Source organism: Periophthalmus magnuspinnatus, chromosome 21, assembly GCF_009829125.3.
Source record: "Periophthalmus magnuspinnatus isolate fPerMag1 chromosome 21, fPerMag1.2.pri, whole genome shotgun sequence".
NCBI classification, from domain to species: Eukaryota; Metazoa; Chordata; class Actinopteri; order Gobiiformes; family Gobiidae; genus Periophthalmus; species Periophthalmus magnuspinnatus.
In genome coordinates, this window is record NC_047146.1 from 16,964,292 (window position 1) to 16,986,711 (window position 22,420).

Sequence of the window (22,420 nt, forward strand, 5' to 3'; positions counted from 1 at the left end):
CAGCTATTTTTTTTTATTAAATACAATAGGTTTTCACAACATTTAAGTCTTAACCAGGTCTTACCTTTAACATTAAGCATAGCGTTTGTCACAGCATTCAGAGCCTGGTAGGTCACTTCACCGGCCTGGTCCAGTTGGCAGTTCTTCAGAATGAGACGACGAACTCCACGCTCCATTTGGATATCGCAAGTCTAATAATCAATGACAGATTAGCTTGGCTTGAGGTACAGCATATTCAATGGAGAAATGCATTCCTAGTGCATTTGGTAAATATTTTGTACATTGTACAACGCCATTCAATCTTACCGGAGATCTGGTCAAAACCTCGCCTTTGAGCTTCCATTCACCGGCAACATCATCTTCAGAAATCTCCGTTTCAAATACAGCATCCTCCTTCTCACACACCTCAACGCTTGCCAATGGTTTCAGGACATCAGCTTCACGCTCTGATGAACACAAGGGTTAGTGATTAAAAAAAAATCAACAACATAAAAAAATGCACTACTCAAAAGTTTTTTTTGTGTCATAAATAGTCAAAATAAGTTAAACCTCCTAAGGTGAGTTTGGCAGTGTAGAGGCGTCCCTCCACTTCCATGGCATATTCTGCAACATCTTCAGGCTGGCAGTTCTTGATAGTGAGGGTCAACTCCTTCCCTTCTTTCTTGATCTCCACTTTATCAGAAGGAGTGATTTCATCCTCTCCCTTGAGCCACTTCCAGTTGGGTGTGTCCTTGAACAGCTCGCATTTGAAGGTGGCAGTTGCTTTGGGTTTGACATGCTGGTCCCTCAGAGGCTTCACGATCCAATCTTTAATAATTTCTATTGGAGAAAAAAGGAATATATAAGCAAAGAACCAAGACTAGTAAATATATATGCGGTATTATGAATAATACTTACCAATCACTTTAACATTAGTAGAAGTTATGACATCCTCCTGTCCAGATACTGCACAAGAGTAAACCCCTGCATCACTCTCCTGGGAATTCTGGATGGTCACAGCATGTTGCATTCCAATAATATTTGATCTGGATTTTGTTTTCCCTCTTTGCCAAGAACTTGTCATCCTTTTTCCAAATCACTTCTCTCTCTTTGTTGAGCTCACAGGTCATGTAAATGGGCTGGCCCTTAATTGCTGAGGTCTCTGGCTCGAGCTCCTTTATCCATTTTACTGGCAGCTCTGTGGAGGAGTAAAAAGAATAAAGATGAATTTTCAATTACTTCCAACTCTTAACGTTACCATTTAAAATAATGCATACCTTCCACGATGAGTTTGGCTGAGCATTGGACCTCTTTGCCAGCGTTCTTAGCGATACAAGTGTATTCACCAGTATCGGAGAGCTGCACATCAATGATGTTCAGTTTGCGATCTTTGCCGTCTGAGGTGAACTTGTGCTTAGGGCTTTCACGGAGATTGCTGCCATCTTTCATCCAAGTAGTGATAGCAGTGGAAGGAGAAACCTCACACTCAAAGAGGGCAGAGGAGCCAATGGACTCAGCCTCCTGAAGCACAATATCCTGGAGCTTTTTGGTGAATTTCAGAGGAACGGCCTTGAGCTTGAAGCCTCCAAATGGTTCCTCTGGAGGGGTAGGACCTCTACCACCAGGTTTCAAACCACGGCCCCTTCCTTCACCGGGGGATGGTGTCTGCTTGGCTATAACATCAAGGTAATAACATGTATTTGTAAAAGTGCAATATACTTTAAGACTTACTCTGACCATTACATATATTTACTTACGTCTTAGCCCTCTGCCCTCTGCCAGCTCCCTCCCTCTTCTCCAGCTGGTTGGCCCTCTGTACAGAAATATTAAAATTAGTTTGTAACACAAGCGAGAGTGCTAAAGCAAATCGAATGGGTACATGCAAAGTAGTAAGGAGGAAAAATTATATTCTTAGGATATTGACTACAATCTTGATGGACACTAATGACATGACTTAAAATGAAATGAAGTGACAAATGACAGAAATAACAGATGAAAAAATTAAAAATGAACAAATTAACAGACAAAATACAAAATTATGGAGATGTGATTTTTTTTTTTTTTTTAACTCAAGACAGCCAAATGAAGGCTAGTGACTATGGTCACATGGTGAATGAGACAAAGATAAAACAGGTAAACATGTGAAAGGTAATACAAAAAAAAAAAAGCTTGGATGGACATGATGTTTGGATGAAGGAAGATTATTATCCATGAGGGGAGGATGGTGTTTTTTCAGTCCAAAAATGAAAGGGCCAGCCTGGTCTCACCTCTCCTGGGAAACCCTGGCACCTCCACAGCGCCTTCCTCTGGTTCACCTCCATCGACAGGAACCAGCTCCCATCCCAGGCCTCATCTTCTCCTTCCTCTTCTCCCTCGGGGGCCTCGTACTCCTCCTCAAATACTTCTTCCTCCGGCTGGGTGTCCACTTTTTCCATCTGCACTGCACCGGGAGACACTTCTTTCACTATTGGGATTTTTCGTGCTTCCTTTTCCTCCTCTGGCGAAGGTTTCTTGGGAATCTTTTTTAGTGTGACAGCTTCTATGGGTGACTCTTTGGGTGAGACAGTTTTAGGCACCTTCTTGAGACTTGGGATCTTTTCAATGGGAATAGGTTCAGACTCCTTTAGTTTCTCAACCTTGGGAGATGGTGTCTTCTTTAGCTCAGCTTTCTTCAGCTGTTCGACAGGTTTCAAAGCCAGATCTTCTTTTCCATCTTTCGGTTTTGGGGTGATTACTTTCTTCAGATGCACAGGTTTTGGTTCCTCTGGAGTCTTCTCAGGCTTCTTAACAGTGGCTGGAGCTTTCTTTTCTGGGATTACCTCCGGTTCTTTTGGTTTCTTTTCTTCAGGCTTCTTTGCTGGTTCTTTTTCCTTTGGTTTCTCCTCTGGAGTTGTCCGGCGTCGACTCAAATCATCAATGGGCTTCTTTTCTTTATCCTCTTCTGGCTTCTTGGGTTTTTCAGGCTCTTTAGATGGTTTAGTAAATGGTTTTAGCTTCACAGTCTCCTCCTCTTGCTCTGGTTTAGGAATCTTACCTTTTCCAATTAGCAATTTCTTTTCTTCTGGCTCCTTTTCTGGTGATTTCTTTTTGTCCATTGGTTTCAGAACTTTTTCAGGCACTTCCACCTCTTTTGGACTTTTTTTCAGGCTTCTTTGGAGGTTCTTTGGGTTCTATTTCTCTAGGAGTTCGTTCCCTCTTTTCAAAAGGCACCATATCCCTGTCTGGTCTATCCTTTTTGACCTTTTCAGGTTCTTCAGTTGGTTTGACAGGTTTCTCAAATGGTTTTAGCTTCACTATTTCAGGCTCTTCCTGATCTAAAGGTAATTTTTTGACCTTCTTTAGACCAGCTTCAGGTGCTGGTGGTTCCTCTGGTTTTGGAGCTTTTGGAGTCATCTTTAGTGCAATCTTCTCCTCTGGTTTCTCTTCTTTTGGTGGTGCTTTTTGTCGTTCCCATGAGTCTTTAGATAGTTCTTTCTCTTTCTCTTCTTTAGCCTCAACAACCTCTGGCTTTTTAACAAACTCTGCTTTGCTTCGAGGTTTTCTCTCTTCTGCTGGTCTTCTGGTGGCAAAGGAAATCTCAAACTCCTCTTCTCTTTGAACCATCTCCTCTACTGCCACCACTTTAGTTGTAGTGGCTATCTTGGGTTTCTCCACCTCCTCTGGCTGCTTGGGGGAAGCTGTGGGGATTTTCTTTAGTTTTACTGTCTCCATTTCTTCCCCTGCTTCCTTGGCAACCCTTGGTGTGGTTTTCCTTAAAGTGGGAATCTCAAATGTGCCCACTTCCTCCTCTTTTGGAGTTTTAACTTTTTTGGGTGCAATCATTTCTGAGGTGGCAAAGGTTTGGTGTTACAGAAATTACAGTACAATGCACAGAGAACAAGTGTTTTTTGAAATGTAGAGGGAAATGCTGTGTATATGACCCAAACTAATATTTTGTACCAAATATATTATATACAATTAATGTCGTATACAAAACGGAACAGACAAAAAAACTTTTATGCCTACCTTTCTTGACTCCTCCTGGTGCTTGGACAGGTCCCTTAGTTTGATCTAGTATAAAGTCACAAAAGTCATAATTAGAGCAACTGATAATCATTTTACAGTCTACGTTTAGGCCTTGAAGTGGTAAGCATGTAAGTATACATATATTCACACATAAATTCACATGGAAAAGGATGATGATGGAAGGTTATAAGATGAATGGCTTTAGAATACCACTTGAAAAGTGACTAGAGTGAAAGAATATACTGCACCGGATAAACAGGCTATTAAGGTAAGCAAACAATTAAAATAAGGCAGACAAGATCAAAAAGGTCTAAGCGACCAAGAAAGCAACTTCACATTCAAACATGATTGCACTCTGGATGAAAGATGCTGATGAAATGGACAATAAAGGACATTCTATGAATGGCTACCTGTCTCTGGAACTTTGGTCTCAACTAAAAGGGGTTTCTCCTCTGAAACCTTGCTAGCTGGTTCTTCCACCTTTGCCACAGGCTCAGGCTTGACCGCTTTGTGTGTAGTAAAGAAGAAAGTGTTAAATCTTGCTAAAATCGCACAGGTTCATTCCTTGTTAATGCCCTAGATACCTGGCTTTACGTCTTCTTGTGGAGTTACTTTTTTCTCCACTTTCTTTTCCTTTTTGTCTTCTGGCTTTTTTACAGCCTCTTGAACTTTGACTGGGGGTTTAGGTTTGCTTTCTTTGAAGACAAATATTATAACCTTGTAACTTTAATGGGTTCATCACATACATTTACCCACATAGATTTAACCAAAAGACACATACATAAAACAGGAAGAATGTTAGAAATTCTGAAAAAGTTATACCTTCTTGTGGAGCAAGTGGCTCTACTACTGCTTCTTTGATTTTTGGTGTAGTTTGCTTCTTCTCCTCAACAGGGGCTTAAAAATGAAATTAAGCCACAATCAGAAACAGACAAGTGTGATGGGGTGAACAACAGACATTCAAGACATACACAACATAGAAATCACATAAAGAAGAGAAAGAGGTTACCTTTTGATTTCATCAATTAAAAATTGTAAGTTACACGTCACAAAATTAGATACTAGTATCAAAAGCAAACATAAACAGTGAAGATAAGAATAAAAAATAATAAAAAAGATCTGCATGTTTACAGCATTTGTGCTAGAGCAAAATGGGTGTGATGATATGATGTCGCTTGAAGAGTGAAAAAAGATAGTGGTGCCCAGACCAGAAACACAGTGCACTGTGAATTTAAAAAAAAAATATACCTCTAAAATTGTCTTCGTGTGACATTATCTCAGCTGTTTCCAAAATCTTAATTCCTTTCTTGATAGGGATAGCCTTGTGAGTACCGTTCTCCTTTGTTGTCAAACTTTGTACATGGTGTAGAGGAATTTTTCCAGTTTGTGCATTGGGAAAAGATTCCCACTCTTCTAAATCAATTTGGCTGGAAACTGTTTTGTCAGGCATTTTGGATACATCTGCAACTGAATGTTTTTTAACTGAGGGCTCGAGTAATTCTGAAGATGCTAAATTTAAATGTGGTGGTTTAGATTTTGATGAAGAAATCTGATCTCTGTCAACAGCAAGCTGCAGTTCAACAATTTCAATTTGCTCTGCACTTATAACTTCAAGATCTGTCTGCTGTTTTAGTGTCTGTACCTTAGAATTTGGTCCCATCATTTCTGTATGCTCAACTAGATCTGGTTTAGTAGATTCTTGAATTTGACCCTTGACTTTAAATTTTTTGCCTTTTGCAGCTTTATCTTTTTCCATTATTAACTCCTCTATATTGTGTTCATCTGGACTTTGACTAGGTATGCTAGTTGGCAATTGCTTTTCTAATGATTTTAAAGATAACTTATCACTTTCAATAAATACCTCATTTTCATCTCGGATTACCTCTTCACTTGCTGTATATCTGTCAGGGCTTTGCAGTAATGTTTTCATTGTTATTTCAGCTCTTTGTTCTATTGGACTAACCCTTGTGCTGTTGTCTATTTGTAACTGGCTTTTGTTGATTTTAATCTTTTCCATTCTATCTATAGTAGCACTGTTAACAACTGGTGCAATAAACCTTTCAGAGGTGTTCCTTTGAGCGTCTCCTTCCTTTACAATGGGTGCTGTACTTTGCACAGTATCCATTACTGGTGCTTTTGAGGTTTTTAATTCTAAATCACCTTGATCGACTTGATCAATGGAGGTAACGCTATGAAAATCCTTCTTGATAGTTTGACTTGTAGATAAAATTCCTCCTGTGGTAACGACAAAAGCTTCATCTTTGTTATCTGAACTTTCGGTTGGGTACTTCTGGCTTTCTATAACACCCTGTTTTTCATAAATGTCTTCCTTTCTAGTTGAAATGCCTTGTTTTAGATCAGGCATAATAATTCTTATAAGTGTATCTGTTTTTGGCTCTCCCTCTTCAACCAGTAAATGCTCTTCTGAAGCCACTTCCATTGCAGGAGCCAATACAGCAAACCTTCCTATTTGTTCCTCTTTGGTGTCCATAAATTCAAGTGGAGTGACATTACCAAACAGATTTTTCAGACTGACCGTCTTGGACTCTAGAAGCTTCAGCTCTTTCTGCGTTTTTTCTTTGGGGACTTTGGTAATGTCTTCTACTGCACTTGGGACAATCTTTTCACCAACCAACACTTTACATTCTGCTTTTTCAACAGTAGTCTCCAAAACATGAGCTAATGAAACTTTCCTTTCTATTTGTTCATATGGTATATCTAATGGAGTAACTAAACCATATTCATCTTCAACCATGACTGTTTTTGATTGGATCTCTTTCTTGGACTGGGTATCTTTTAATACTTCAGCTTTTTTAACTGATTTCTGTTTAGTCTTTTTATCAGTTCGTCCTGGCTTTTCCAACAATTCTTGAGTTACATGATACTCATCTTTTGCAGTTTGAACTTTTTCAATAGGTGCAATAAGTTTTTGCTGTGCATTTAATTTATTGTCTTGTTGGATTGTATGACACTTTTCTAATGCAATAATTGTTTCAGGTGCCAAAATAAGCTTCCTCTCAGCTTCTTCAGATGTAGTTTCTAATTCAGTAACAAAACCGTAATCATCGCGAACTACACCTATTGTTGGTTTGATTTCTTTGGTGCCCTTTGTCTTGGTTTCAACTTTAGCCCTTGTGACTTGCTTCTGCTTTTTTGTCACCTCCTCTTTACCAATGTTTTCCTTTTTGTCCTTTACTTCATCCACATTAGACTGAGCTTCTGAATCTTTTGCCGGTGCTAATTTAATGTATTTTTCTTCCTCTAGTACTGTCAAAACATCCATAGCTGGAGCCAGTGAAGGCTTTCTTTTGGCTTGCTCATATGTTGATTCCATAGGAGCGACTGATCCATATTCATCTTGAACTGTTTTCTCTGAGCTTTTATCAGGTTTCACATCTTTAGTGGTAATAGCTGTAATCTTACCAGTTATGTCTTTTGCAGTTTCTTCCTGTTTCTTCTTTTCATATTCAGTTGCAGCAATCTCTTCAAGTCTTTCATTTTGCTTCCTAATTTTGTATTGAGTATCAATCTTTGCATCCTCTTGCTGAAGTGTTTGGGATCTTTGTGTTGCCCCGTCAATTTCAGGAATTATAAAGACTTTTCTTTCCACTTCTTCATATGTGGTTTCAAATGGAGCAACTGAATCATATTCATTATACACTGTGGCTGTTTGGGATTGGATTGTTTTTACTTTTTCTTTTGTCATTAAATCTTGACTTCTTTTAACCTCTTCACTGGCAATAGCAGCAGTCCCATATACCAATTCTGTCTTTGCATATTGTTCTTGCCCCACCTTTTCTTGTTTAAATGCTGAAATATGTTCTAGCTTTTCATCTGGGGTAACTATTATTTGCTGAGTATTCAATTTGTCTTCTTCTAGTTTAATTGTTTGGATTTTTTGTGTTGCTACATCCATTTCAGGAGATAAAGAAACTTTTCTTTCAGCTTGTTCATATGTTGATTCCAAGGGAGCAACTGAACCATATTTATCATGCAGCGTAATTGTTTGGGCTTGTCGGTAGGATTTATGCTTTGTAGTTTTTGATTTCTTCATTTGATTAGTTTCCACATCTTCAGCTGCAATAACTTGATCTTTCAAAACTTTATGAGTGATTTTTTCCTGCTCCTTGTGTTCTCTTGAAGATATGCCAGTGATTACATCCTGTTTCTTAATTGTTTGTTGAGTATCTAAGTTGGCTTCTTCTGACTGAACCACCTGGGATTTTTGTGCAGCAACATCCATTTCAGGAGCTAGAGAGACTTTTCTTTCAAATCGATCAGATGTTAGATGTGGAGCAAATGAAACATATTCATCATGTATTTTGGCAGTTTGTGATTGGATTGTTGTTACTTTTACCTTTAGCTTCTGATTGATTTTGACATATTCAGTGGCAATAGCTGAAGTTTGATCAACCAGTTCTTTATTTGTTTCTTGCTCCTTCTTCTCATGTTTTGTTGCTGAAATATCATCTATATTTTCTTCTTGATCCATAATCTTTTGTTTTGTTTCTACTTTCACATCTTGTTGAACTGCCTGGGTTTTTTGCGTTGGACCATCCATTTGATAAACCTTTGTTTCAACTGTTCTTTCATATGTTGATTCTAATGGAGCAACTGTACCGTATTCATTATGCAGTGTACTTGTTTGGGCCTGGTAGGATTTATGTTTTGTAGTTTTTGATTTCTTCATTTGATTAGATTCCACATCTCCAGCTGCAATAACTTGATCTGTCAAAACTAAATGTGTGATTTTTTCCTGCTTCTCGTGTCCTCTTGAAGCTATACCAGAGATCACATCCTGTTTCTTAATTGTTTGTTGAGTATCTAAGTTGGCTTCTTCTAACTGAACCATCTGGGATTTTTGTGCGGCAACATCCATTTCAGGAGCTAGAGTGACTTTTCTTTCAAATCGTTCAAGTGTGGATTCCAGTGGAGCAACTGAAACATATTCATCATGTATTTTGACAGTTTGTGATTGGATTGTTTTGACTTTTTCCTCTAGATTCTGATTGGATTTGACATCTTCAATGGCAATAGCTGAAGTTTGATCAACCAAGGCTTTGTTTTTTTCTTGTTCTTTCTTCTCATGTTTTGTTGCTGAAATGTAATCTATATTTTCTCCTTGATCCATAGTCTTCTGTTGTTGTTTTGCTTCTACTTTCACATTTTGCTGACCTGTCTGGGTTCTTTGTGTTGGAATATTATTTTCAAAAACTTTTCTTTCAACTGTTTTTTCATATGTTGATTCTAACGGAGCAACTGAAAGGTGTTTATCATGTACTGTAAATGTTTGGGACTGGATTGCTTTGGCTGTATTCGCCTCCGACTTCTCACTGGTTTCCAAATCTTCAGCTTGAATATCTAAAAACTGGTGTGCCTCTTTCTTTCTGATTTTTTCTTGTGTCTTCTTTTCTTCTTTAGTTGCCGAAATGTCTTCCATCTTTGGTTTTGTTTCTAATTTCACATCTTCTTGTTGAACGGTTTGTGATGCTTGTGTTGAAACCTTTCTTTCAGCTATTTCAAATGCTGTGTCCAGTAGAGTGACAGAATCACACTCATCATGAACTTTAACCATCTTTGACTGCATTTCGCTTGTACCCTTTGCAGATTTTGATATTTTTCTTTGAAATTTTGTAGTTTTCTTAGTTTTCTCTGTGCTTGTTATTTCTTTGTGTGTTTTTTCAGTTTCTTGTGTTGATTCTTGCTCCCGTAAAGACATCTCAGGCATTATTTGAGATGTAATAATATCCTGTTCAACTACTTTCTTAACATTTGATTGAATTGTAACTGCATCTGCTTTCCTCTCAATTTCCTCAGACGGCATGTCTAAAGGAGAAACTGACCCATATTCATCTACAACTATAGGTATGATTGATTGGAGTAACTTTTTATCAACTGTAGTTTGAATTTCCTTAGTCTTGACATCTTTGGTCTTTTTGACAATTTTCTGCCTGTTTTTTACATCACACGAAGGAACATCTAAAGTTTGTTCAGTCACTAATGCATTTTCTAAAGCTTCTTGCTCTATCAAAGATGTTTTATGGGTCACCTCAGGCTCTGATGCAATAATAGCCTTTCTTTCAATTTGTTCTTTAGAGAAATTCTCTTCTATCAAATCAATCTTCTCCTTTTTGACAAGGAATTTGTCCACATTTGACTTAATTGTTCCTTCTTTTGCATGAGCTAGCTTTGCATCTATTTTCATTTTTGCTGGCAGCTTACTTATTTCTGTTGTTTTAAATGTAGCGTCTTCAAATCTTTCTTCTGGCTTAAGAGACTGTTGAGAAGAGTCTATCTTAGATTCATTTTCTTTAACTACCTGGGAACTTTCTGATGCAACTCTCATGACTGGAACCACTTTTTTCTCAGTTACCTCAGATGCTTCAGATGCTTCCATTGGTGTTGTTGTTCCATATTCATGTTTGACTTTAACAGTTCTTGATTGGATTTCTTCCATTTCGGGTAATTGTGGTGTTTGCTCTTTGGATTTCTCAGCTTTGTCAAATTTGTTCTTGTCTTTGGTTTTGAAGACTTTTGTATCTAATAAAATGTTTGGTTGCACACTCGCCTCTACAAACAGCTCCTTCTCTTTATCTAATTCTGAAAGATTTGAGATTTGTTGACTGACACACGGCACCATTTTGTGTTCTGTTTCTGTTTCTTCTTTTCGTTGATGACCTTCTTCCTTAGTTTCTGGGACTGAAATAACTCTGCCATATTCATTTTTAACTTTAACTATTGCTGCCGGTGTCAGCTCAGTCATGGTTGATTTTATTTCCTCATTCCTAACCATTGTTGGATCTAAGTCTTGAGCTTCTAATGTGATTTTGTCTACATCTAAAAACATTGCTTGCATTTGTTTTGCTTCTCTGTTTTTTATTTCTTCTGGTTGAACACTTCCATATTTGTCTTTAACTCCAACTGTGATTGCCTGGATTCCTTCATCAGTCATGTAGTCCTTTGGTTTCTGATCCTTTTGTGGTTGTGGTGAAGTTGATTTCTTCATCGTTTTCATTTTACTTGTAACTAGTCCAGAAGTCTGAGTTTTTTCTGCTATTTGTGATGAAGATTCTTCAGATTTTTCTAGCACACCACCAGTTTTTACATTTTCAAGTATCTCTTTGGCTTCTTTTGGTCTTTTTTCAACTTTTATGTCCTTCAGTGGTGCCATTTCAAACATTTTGTCATCAACTGTACTAAAATTTAACTTGTTTTTTCCAATTACAATGCCTTTAGACTTGGTAGGCTTTCCATTTGCATCTGTGTCATTTTTACCTTTATCCTCTTCTACTTGTGCTGAAATTTGGGTCTTGTTGGCCACACTCATTTGTTTGTCCTCAGCTGCATCTTCAACAAGTTTGGGTTTTAGGTAGTCTTTTTCAGCTATCTTTTGCGGTATGTCAGTCTTTTGTCGGGTGTCTTTTTTGGAATCAGTTTTCTCCATCGTTAGCCCAAGTGAAGCCTTCATATTCACTTGTTTATGTTCTTCAGATACTTTTGCTTCTTGGCCTTGTTCAAAATGTTCATCATGTTCAATGGCTGTTTGACGCCTAACTTTGAAAGTTTGTTTCTTAGTCTTACTTTCTGTATTAGAATGTTTTGACTTGCTTTCACTTGACACATCTAGCCCTCCAGCTGTTGGGTGATACGTTTCATAAAGTGTATTTTCTAATTTTCCATCTAAAGTTTTTACAGTTTTAGCTTGACCTTTCATGCTTTGAATCTGTTCTTTTGGTTTTGCCCTGTCTGATGGTGTAAGACCCTCAGTATCAAAACTATCAGTAACAGATGTTTCACCCCTGGGTTGTTGCTTGGGCTCCAGTTGGCTTAGTTCCCCAGAAGCAAATGTCCTTTTAGAGACATCCATTTGAGACTGTTTCTTACTAATCAAAACAACTAAAATTGTGTAATGTGTAAAATAAAAAGCACCATGAATCGGTGCCAAGAGATTAGGGAGAAAAAAAATAAAAACAGACATTTTGTAGTTAAATACAACAAGTACATTAGAAAGATACTGTAAGAGTTTTGAAGATGTTTGGCTGTACCTTTTTGTGGAGTTTCAACTTGAGCTTCAAGAACCACAGGTGTGGGGATCTTCTTTGGCTTTAATTCTGCTTCTTAAAATGAAAAAAGAGTTTGAATTAAGAGTAAAAAAGCAAGAGTGTAACAATTGAAGGCCCAAAAAAGAAGCCATGATACAGCATAAACAGACACAATGGATATGAAATGAGGAAGATTTTTATGGAGGTTGATGGAATGTGGTGTTGGATGTTGGATGAAAGTTTGGCATAAAAAAGAGTGCGTCCAAACATTACATCAAATGAAAAAGTACTGAATGACAATGACCCAGAAAATTTGCCGATATTTCTCTGATTTCTGGACATATAATATTGTAATGTCAGAAATTCAAGAGAAATGACAAATTCCCCTTTGAGACTGGAGTTCAGATGTTCCTTGTTGTACCTTTCAAAGCGGTTTGTTTCTTTTCTTCTGCTACGGTCGTGACTTTCTTTTGACTTGTATCTTCACTTTTCTTCTTCAGAACTGTTTCCTCTTTCTTTTTTACTACAGCGTAAATTTCCAAATCTTTCGTCTCAATGGGTCTGGCTTTGGCCTCAACATCTGCAACTGACTCTTTCGGTTTTTCTGCTACTTCAGTTTTGATAGACACAGTGGTTATCTCCTGTTTAGACATTTGTCTTGTTTTTGTCTCTTGTTCTCTCTCCTTTAATTTTTTTATCTTTTTTTCAATTTTCTTTTGATCACTCTCTACAACTATCTGGGATTTTGGCTCGACATCAGGCTTTTTCTGTTCATCCTCTACAGACATTTCCACACTTTTAATCACTGTAACTTCCTTTAATTGCATTTCTATCTTTTCTGGTTCTTTTTCAGATTCAACTGAAATAAAATATTTGTCTTCTTTTGGAACTTCCTTCTTCTTAATTGTTTTAACTGATGTATCTATCTCTAATTTAGTTTCAGTTGTACTTTCAAGAAGTAGTTTCTTGTCTGCCATTTCTTCAGATTTTGTAGGAATTGTATCTTTTTCGGTAATTTTAACAGCTTTTGAATGAATTTCTACTTTTGTTTTCTCAACCACTTTCTTTTCTGGCTCTCCCTTTGTTTCTACCTTTTGTGGCTTGATTTCATGTATAACTTTCTTTTTGGTTGGAATGGTTTTCTTTTCACCCTTTTCCTTAACTTGGACCTCTCTAGATTCTACTGTTATTTGTGAAATCTGTTCTGTTATGCCTATTTTATCCTCTGGTTTGGGTAATTCGACTTCATAACTTACTTCAGAAATGGCTTTTTTTCTTATCTGAACTTCTTCAGCTTGTTTTGTACTTTCTTGAACTTCTGTAAATATTTCTGACACTAACTTCTTTTTAGTAACTTGTGTTTCTTTTTTTGAGTCAGTAACAGATATCTCGCGTCTCAGCTCTGACTTTTTCTCCTTTTTGGATGAGGTCAAAACGTCCACCTCTGATAATTGGACCATTGTTTTTGCCAAAAGAGAAAGCTCCTCCTCGTACAACAGTTTGGCCTGTTCCGTCACTACATCTTCATGCTCCCAAACTTCTTCTGTGGTGGACATTTTCTCAGTTACATAATACACATCCTGCATCTTCTGAGGGCCTTTCATTTGCTCTATCTTGACAAGGCTTGTAGCTTTGTGTTTTTAAGAAGAAGGCGTCATGTGGCGGCGCCAAGAGGTGGCATAAAGACAGACAGAAGTGTTAGAAAACACACATTCATTATAAAGAGGTTATGCAAATTAGGTGTTTATCACAAAAAAGAAGCCCTAATGATTTCAATGGAGCTGTACCTTTTTGTTCTTGTTCAGGAGACCTCTGAATCTTCATACTTTCTAATTCTTTTAGTGATTTTTTTTAAGCAAGAAAGAGGTGTTTAAAAAAGAGAATCAAGAAAGTTAGCAATACAAGACAAAGCATTAAGGAAAAGAGGTTAGAATAGTTATGCAAAAGAAGGCAACAGTAATTTCCCTTGCAACTAATTGCATTTAAACTATTTTGGCCATTTATATGATATTTTATAAATGGCCACTACTTATCCAAGCATGATGATATAATATTTTTAAAGATTTGAGCTGAAATGTCTGTTGCCAAAATGCAGCCATGACATAAATCCTTGGCATATGTGATACCTTTACGAGGGAGCTCCTCTTTGGGCTTTGCTTCAGCCATTTTCTCGACTGGCTTTGGTTTCTCAATCTCCACAACTTTTTTCCTCTCCGGTTCTTTTACAGAAGGAACCTTTTCTTTCACTGGTCTTGTCTCAACCTTTTCAGGCACTGTAGTTTTCGAAGGTTCTTTAGGTATCTTCTTCACTACTTTTTCTTTCACCTCCACCTTACGCTCATCAGGTTCAGTTTTTTGATCAGGGAGCGCCTCAGGCTCCACCACTTTGGGAGGAACTTTCTTGGGCTCTCGAACCTCATCGGACACAGGTTTAGGTTGGGGAGCTTTAAGAATTTGACATAGAAACATGCGTAAGACATGACTATCAAGAAAAGTGCTAAAACGCACCATCGACTTTACTCAAATTAACCTTTGATAGAGCTATATGCCATCAGGTTATTTGAGTATCAACACACATGAACAGGAGAAAAAACAGACATTATAGAAACACAGTTAAAGACGAGAGAGTATTAGAGGAAAAGATGCCCTGTTACCTTTCTCCTTCTTCAGGGATTCTTCTTTTGGTTCTATAACTGGTTCAGGTTTCTTGACTTTTGGAGGCTCAGGAGAAGATTCCTCCACAGGGACTTGAAATAGGATGTTATATTATTACTGGAATTATTAAACTGAAGAATATTGCTTAAAAGAAAGACACTCTATCGAGTGCAAGAATACAACAACATGACATACATCACAGAGACGACATTAATTGGTTAGCCACAAACTCAACCTAAAACTGATTAAAATTAGTCTTTTAGGACTTTATGAAGATGAAGTCACATGATCTCCAGCATCTCAGGTACCTTTAGATGGCATTGGCTTCTTCTTCTGTGGAGTTTCTATCTCTTTTTCCACCTTTTGTGGCACTGGGGGAGGTGGAGGAGGTGGAGGAGGAGCCACCACCTCCTTTTGTACTGGTGCTTGAGGCACTTAAAAACAACAGGCCTATGTCAGATAAAAGCTAAACCACACTAAGTATATACTACACACAGTTAAATCATTGAAGAGGTTAGTAGAGACAATTGAGCATTTAATTAAAGTTTCATTCAAGAGTATGTATAAGGGAATGTTTGATGGAGTTAAAAGGATAATAGTAAAACTCCTGTTTCTCAATACCTTTCTTTGGAGGTTCCTTTGGAGCAGGGGCAGGCTCTGGTTTGGTCTCTGGCTCTGGGGCCTTCACCTCAGGCTTCTTCACCTCAGGCTTCACCTCAGGCTTCTTCACCTCAGGCTTCTTTTCCTCAGGCTTCATCTCAGGCCTCTTCTCCTCGAGCTTCTTCTCCTCTGGCTTCTTCTCCTCAGGCTTCTTCAACTCGGGCTTTTTCACTGCAGGTTTCTTCACATCAGGTTTCTTCTCCTCAAGTTTCTTCTCCTCAGGTTTCTTCACCTCAGGTTTCTTCACCTCAGGTTTCTTCACCTCTGGCTCTGGTTTACGCACTTCCTCCTTGGGCTTTTCTGGCTCCTTTGGCTTGATTTTAGGAGGCTCCGGCTCTGCCTTCTTTTCGGCCTTCTTCTCTTCAGGCTGAACTTTTACCTCTTCAGCGACTTAAAATGACAGTTAAATTTATTAAGGATCAAGCAGAAAGAAGCAAGACAAGCAGTTTTTAAGATACGCTTCAAAAATTGAAGCTAAGAAAGACATACAGAAATAGACAATAGACAATAAGACATTGAAACAGCAAAACAGGACTAATGGTACCTTTGGTTGGTGGAGTCACTGGTTTCTTCAGAGGTTTAGCTTCTGGCTCTGGTTCCACTTTAGGCTCCACTGCTGGTTTGGACACTGGAGCAGGCTCTGGCTTGCGCTCTGGTTTGGGCTCTGGTTTGGGCTCAGGTTTGGGCTCAGGTTTGGGCACAGCTTTAGCCTTTACTTCAGGTTCAGGCTTGGCTTTAGGCTTAGGCTCTGGCTCTGGTTTAGCCGCAGGGGCCACCTTTTTGGCCTCATCTTTAAGTAACCAACAGAAATGAGCTGGTGTTAGCACTGACATAAGAGCAGGTAAGAGGGATTAAGAAGCGACTGTAAGAGTTATCTCAAAACACAGGAAAGAATATTAGTTTGGTGACTTGACAGTTCAAGCACAAAAGGAGATTGCTGCATGTTGCTTTGTGGCAGCTGAACTACTTTAAAAGCTATAAATAGGTGTGCACTAGTAAAACATTTGAGACTAGGCTCAACAACTGCAGGACTGTAGAAGTAGCCTACATGAAAGCCATAGAGATTGGGGCATAATGTTGTATGCATTTCCAAACATATGGCGCCATCCTAGTATATGAATAAGCATTAGCATACTATTTTGCACAGGCATTGTAATTTAAGTCTGAGCACCAGCAAAATTATTGTAGAATGCAAAATGATAAGATTTGCCTTGTTATCATTGTAATAAGTGACTGCCATTATAGCTCAGGAGACAGAAATGCCACAGGGACAGACGCAAGAGGTTAAGTGCCAAGAAGCTGGGATTAACTGTTGCAGGGGCGTCATAGCAGCAGAAATAAAGCAATATACCTTTGATTGGCTCTTCAGGCTTCTTTTTTGGAGGAGGAGCAGGTTTCTTAAACTCTTCTGGTTCTTTTATAAGATACATTGACATGCATTAGAATAAAGGACAACAAAGAAACACACTGCAAACTACAAATACATGTTAAGGTGATTTAAGAGAAATGAGGAGGAGACAAAACAAGTATGTATAATGTTTGCTATTATAAAGTATGGGAGGCTTTCTACCTTTGACAGCAGGAAGTTCTTTTTTCTCTGGAAGGGAAACTACTTCCACTTTTTCTTCCACTGGCTTTTTGGGTATGACTAAATGCACAATGCATGAATTTAACAACATGAAAACACTTTATTACTTTACTGATATTTTTAGTTATAAACTAAAAATATAAGGGAAAAGGGAATTATGTTGATACCTTTAGGAGGTGAGGGCTCTTTGACAGCAGCCTTGGGCTTTTCTTCGACTTTCACATCTTTAAAAGACACTTATTATGTTAGTATACAGGACATGTTTTCAGAATTATTTAAGAAAGCGTCAGCAAAAGCACACTCAGCAAAAAATAGAAAAAGGTAGCAGCCAGACGGCATTTCAAAGAGAGGTTACAAAGCCTATGAGCAGTTGATTTTAGTAGGAGCGGAAGAATGATAAAGAGGTTACAAAGCTTATGAGCAGTTGATATTAGTAGGAGAAGATAAATGACAAAGATGGCTTTAAGGACAGAGCGATAAGCGGCGCAAGCGCTGCGACACTGAACTCTGCATGTACCTTTAATTGGGATTGTCTCCCTGGTTTCCACTTTGGTAGTTTCAACTGTTTCCTCAATGGCAACTCTGGAAGCTGAGGAAGAAACAGACAAACATGCGGTTCACTGAAATTCTGAAAAGAAGAAAATCTGGTCTAGAGGGCACCTGGAACTGGGAAGTTATCAAGAGAGTGAAACAAAGTGATAATAATAAGAGTACATACAAACAACAAGAACACGTCTGAAAAATCATAGCATATATTCTAATGCTCATATACCTTGAGCTTCAATAACTTGTTGTGTTATAGTCTCCTCTTTCCAGCTTTCAACAGCGACTGAAGATGTGACAAACACACAAGTGACAAAACACAAAACAAGTGAGAAAAACTATATGTACCAATCAAATCACAGTACCAAGATTGCCATCTCACTTACAACTTCAGAAATGTACAAAATTGATACAAATGTTTTAAGTTAATGCAGCTTTTTCAAATCCATAAAATGAGAGGGCAAACTTGTAAATACTGAATGCAAATGAAGAAGGTTACATAAAAAAATGAAATGAAAATGAAGGTTAAATGATCTAATATGAAGAACCGAAAAGACTGTGATGTCCAGTGAACACAAGTGTCCAAAAAAGTTAAGATGAAAATGAAGATGGAAGATGTTAGTAATGGTTTGATATGATAAAGTTACTCTTCTGGTTTGATTTTAGATTATGGTAATTAAGATGATGATGACAATAATGGAATTCTAGTAGGTTTTTAATACTGCAATGGCAAAATTTACCTCTCTGCTCCACCTCCTCCTCGTAGTGATAAGAATACTCTGCTGACTCTTGCACTGAAGAAAGTTTTTTTCAAATTATTACTTATAGATTTTTAAGATTTTGTATTAGTAAATGTTTTTTTAAGAATTAAAATCAATATTGTTATTTTTAAAACCTCTTTGTAAGTACCTCTTTGCTTCCTCTCCTCTTCATATTCATAGAACTCAGTAGATTCTTAAAAAACAATACAAACCTTTGGTCATAACTGGCTTATCATATGCTCACTGCACTTGAAAATTAGTATTGGTTGGTTTAGTTATTGAAATCGGTAAAAGATTTAGTTATGTTTTAGTTTCTTTGTTGGTTACTACATACTAATCATTCTTACCTTGGATTGCAACAGAAGAAGGCATTTCAGGCCTCTGAATTGATGTGTCTGGGATATCTACAGAATATGAAATACGTTTCATTTTTTTTTCCCCAATGTTGGCTTAGAAATAAATACAGTACTTAAGATTGATGTTTTAAAAATATTTCTATTTAGAAAAGTGCGGGCCAAGAGAAAGAACTTACCGAGAGGAACCATTGCTAATTCAATCTCTGTAAAGAGGAAAGAATGAAGATAGCATTACAAAACCCAAAATAGACGGAATTGAACAAGCAGAAAAAGTAGCGTCTGACTAGGAACTGTACCTTTGCCAGACAAATAAAGTTCAGCTGTGCTCTTAGCCTCTCCTCTGGGCTCCAACCTCACAATCACTGAGTATACGCCTACATGGGATTAGTAATGAAGACACTGGATTTAGAAAACGATTCCAACAAAAAAACTACAAAAAAATCTGCTGGGCTTTTTCAGGGGCTGTTCGCGCTCTACACACCTTCGTCTTCGAGGGTCACATTTCGGATGACCATGAAATGTCTTCGGCCCTCGCTGCGGAAGTTGTATTTGTGGCTTTCTTTTAGCTCCCACGTGTCTTTGTACCACGAAACGATTGCGTTGTCGAAGGAGACCTCGCACTCGAAAGTGGCCGACTGGCGCTCGTTCACCTCGACGTTGTGGATGCGTTTGGTGAAATGAATTTGTTCGGCTAAAACAGATACAGAGGTGTGAATGCTCGTACTGGGGGCACAGCGGGAGGTGGAGGACACAACGGAAGTGCAATGGTGAATGGCACGTCAAAATGGTTAAGACAGCCCAGTCTCAATCGAAAGTATTGGAATATATATTGGAACCATTTTACATATCTACACTTATATAGTAAGAATCATGAAACTGATCATTGAACCTACATTTTTAGCAGAACTTATTTGATGATTTTCATATACATGTGCACTGTTAGGCCAGCACATGTTGAGAAGTTATTGTCAAGGGAGTATCAGCTTACATATTGCTAAGAAATCTACAATTTTCTCCTTAAAGTGGAACTAAACACTAAGTCCACTTTTTTGCCACTAATCTGTGATAGGGCATTTACTATTGATGGGCCAAAGCAGTTGATGCGTCGACACATGAGCTCAGAAAGTAACACCTGTGTCGAGTTCTCTCACTACGTGTGACACTTTAAGAAAAGTCACGTGACCAACACATCTCCTGTGTCATGCGGTATGGCTCGTGTCGGGAGCTGAAGCAGCTTGTGTAGAGTGAGGCTCAAGTCTGTTGCTGGGTCTCTGTTCGTCACTACAGAACCACTTTCTTGGTCAGTTCTTTCATTCTTTGGATATCAGAGCGCATCTAGCACAAATTAGTATTCTCATGTCTAAATGAACGATAATTGCTCTATGTCACCAGATGGCGCTATAGAATGCTCAACACAGTGTTGGGAATATGTTACACTAGCTGGATTACAGCCAGGTGTTTTTGATTACAAAGACCTAGCTTCAGGGGCAGAAATTGAATTGTGTATACCTGTTAGACCAATCACCCTGCTCCTCATATATTCAGACCCCGCCCTTCCTGGCCCCTAACTCTTTACTTTAGTCCTCTAGATACTGCCCAGTTAAGTAGGTCTATTTGAAATGTACTTAAGGGCAGAGTTTATGTGTTTAGTCCCATTTTAAAGAGCCTACAAAGTGCTGTGACATAAAATTTTAATTTTCAAATTAAAATATTAAATACATTTTATGTTATCCTTGTGTTTATCCTCTTAACATTTGAACTACAGTCATAATTCTGAAGTTTTTCTGAGACCGGGCCGTGTTAGACATGGAAACCCACAAAGGCCGTTATTGCTGTTGAGAATGTAGAAATGCAATGGTTTGATGTAAGAAGGCGACAGATGAGATGATGAGTTTGTTGAAAGACTTCATCCAACAACATGGTTAAGACAGAGGTATAGAACTCTCCAAAACGATCAAAAAAGAGTGAAATCCACATCTTGAGCGTTAGTTGTAATAGTTTGAGAAGTTGAAAGAGGTTAGTGAAAGTGGCATCCAGGAGCGATTTTTTTTGTTTTGTTTTTCGGTATTCCGGGTACCAACCTTCCACCCAGAGCTCAGCAGAGGACTCAAGGTGCTGGTAGCGGCAGGAGTAGCGGCCCTGGTCTTCGGGCCTGAGGTCGGAGATGTGGAGCTTCTGAACCTTGTGTTCCACCTCAGACCTGTACCTGCCCTTCAGCTCTAACTGCTGGCCATTCTTATACCACTGCGCCTGAACATTCGGGATGGACAACTGACAAGACAGAGCGCACGACTGGCCTTTCTTACCCGAGGTGTCCTGCAGGTGCTTCTCCACTTCCGCCTCTGCAAGATAAATGGGAAATGTAGTTTGTAGTGAGGTGTTAAGAGTATTTATTTTTACATAAAGACATAAATTAGCATGATTAGGGATCATATTGGAAAATGATTAAGCTAACAGTACTGAAATTGCAATACGGTGCAGAAGACAACGGTTTGGTAGAAATGCAACCTATTCTCCAAAAATACTCATGTTTTAAGTAGTCACGATAATAATTTATAGTAGGTTATGATGAATAAATGTTTATAAATGATGATTCATAAACATGATTTGTATTCTGGTTGCAGTGAAATGAAAAAAAAAGTCTATGTAAAATAAAAGAAGAATATAATAGTCCCTTATATTTTTAATAATGCTGTCAAACTGGATTCTTTTCATTACCAACTTTTTACGAATGACAATCAATATTTTAGAGTCTGAGACTTGCTTGAATATGTTGTTTGTTTGTTTATGTTTGATGTTACTCCATCTTGGCTCACTCGCTACTATGATAATATTTTTCACAGTACAAAATTACCTAATGGGCAGTAATGTTACATGCCTAATTACTGTGAGATCATCTGTTGCGTAGTATTTGTATTGAAGGTGTTCTTTGGTATTTGCCTATACTCCTTGTGACAATTGTATTTATTTTTTGATTCAAGAAGAGTCCATTAGTTTATTATTTCTTTCTTTTGGATTGATGGTTATACTGACCAGAAACGGTGAGCTTGGCGCTGGAGATGTGCGGCCCACACACCACGCGGTAGTTTCCCTGGTCAGCCGTCTGGCACTTTTTGATCTTGAGCAGGTGGCGGTCGCCTTGGATACTGATGTCATACTTGTCGTTGGTGTCCAGCTTCTGAGTGCCCTTGTACCAGGACAGGGTGATCTCGGGGTAGTTAATCTTGATCTCGCACTCAAAGACGGCCTCTTTGTTAGTGAATGCAAACTGGTCCGAGATGTCCCTCACCACTGTTACAGGCTGGAGATAAGGCACAAATGATGAATGAAAGTGCACATACTCAATTTAGGCATATCTTTGTTTTTTACATTATACATTGTTTTTATACAGATTGATATCAGTCTGGTCCCCACATCCTCTGTTGAGTGTCAACCCATGTCAAATGTAATCATGCAATCAAATTTGTTTTTCTCAGTGGCACATGAGAATTGAGCCAACCCATCATTTATAAATAAAATCTAATTTATCTCACCTCAGATTAACAGATTTTAGTGCTTTCCTCATTGATTCTGCGGAAATCCACTAAGTTTTTCAGATCACCTGTGATATTTTTTTCCGATATGGATGGACCATGTTTGTCCCTGATTAGCTAATCCACCTGTCAATCACGGCCATTTGAAAATGGGGATAGTATTGAAGAAGAGTGTATTCTGAATTCCAGGCAAAAAATATGCTTAAACATGCCTGTAAATGTCTTTGCTGAGTGTCAATTATCACATAAATATTTTGTTTTATCAACTTTTGCAGTTTATTGATCTTTTTGCAGTTTT

The 22,420-nt window shown here is 38.2% G+C and overlaps 1 protein-coding gene across 1 annotated transcript in view; it reads right to left on the reverse strand.

Annotated features, from left to right (window-relative positions):
* Positions 1-22,420, reverse strand: part of ttn.2 (titin, tandem duplicate 2) — a 191,715-nt gene that overhangs the window by 103,336 nt on the left and 65,959 nt on the right. The window contains 36 exon segments of the mRNA XM_055230344.1: positions 65-191; positions 307-446; positions 550-819; positions 898-1,021; positions 1,023-1,177; positions 1,257-1,652; positions 1,737-1,761; positions 1,764-1,792; positions 2,247-2,321; positions 2,324-3,119; positions 3,121-3,803; positions 3,985-4,029; positions 4,395-4,490; positions 4,569-4,679; positions 4,807-4,881; positions 12,030-12,101; positions 12,448-13,656; positions 13,814-13,861; positions 14,153-14,470; positions 14,681-14,773; positions 14,990-15,115; positions 15,303-15,731; positions 15,886-16,131; positions 16,693-16,755; positions 16,912-16,989; positions 17,097-17,153; positions 17,447-17,518; positions 17,702-17,758; positions 18,213-18,266; positions 18,382-18,426; positions 18,581-18,637; positions 18,766-18,792; positions 18,886-18,963; positions 19,071-19,280; positions 20,671-20,931; positions 21,623-21,890. Of these exon segments, the coding sequence (XP_055086319.1) occupies positions 65-191; positions 307-446; positions 550-819; positions 898-1,021; positions 1,023-1,177; positions 1,257-1,652; positions 1,737-1,761; positions 1,764-1,792; positions 2,247-2,321; positions 2,324-3,119; positions 3,121-3,803; positions 3,985-4,029; positions 4,395-4,490; positions 4,569-4,679; positions 4,807-4,881; positions 12,030-12,101; positions 12,448-13,656; positions 13,814-13,861; positions 14,153-14,470; positions 14,681-14,773; positions 14,990-15,115; positions 15,303-15,731; positions 15,886-16,131; positions 16,693-16,755; positions 16,912-16,989; positions 17,097-17,153; positions 17,447-17,518; positions 17,702-17,758; positions 18,213-18,266; positions 18,382-18,426; positions 18,581-18,637; positions 18,766-18,792; positions 18,886-18,963; positions 19,071-19,280; positions 20,671-20,931; positions 21,623-21,890 (7,015 nt within the window).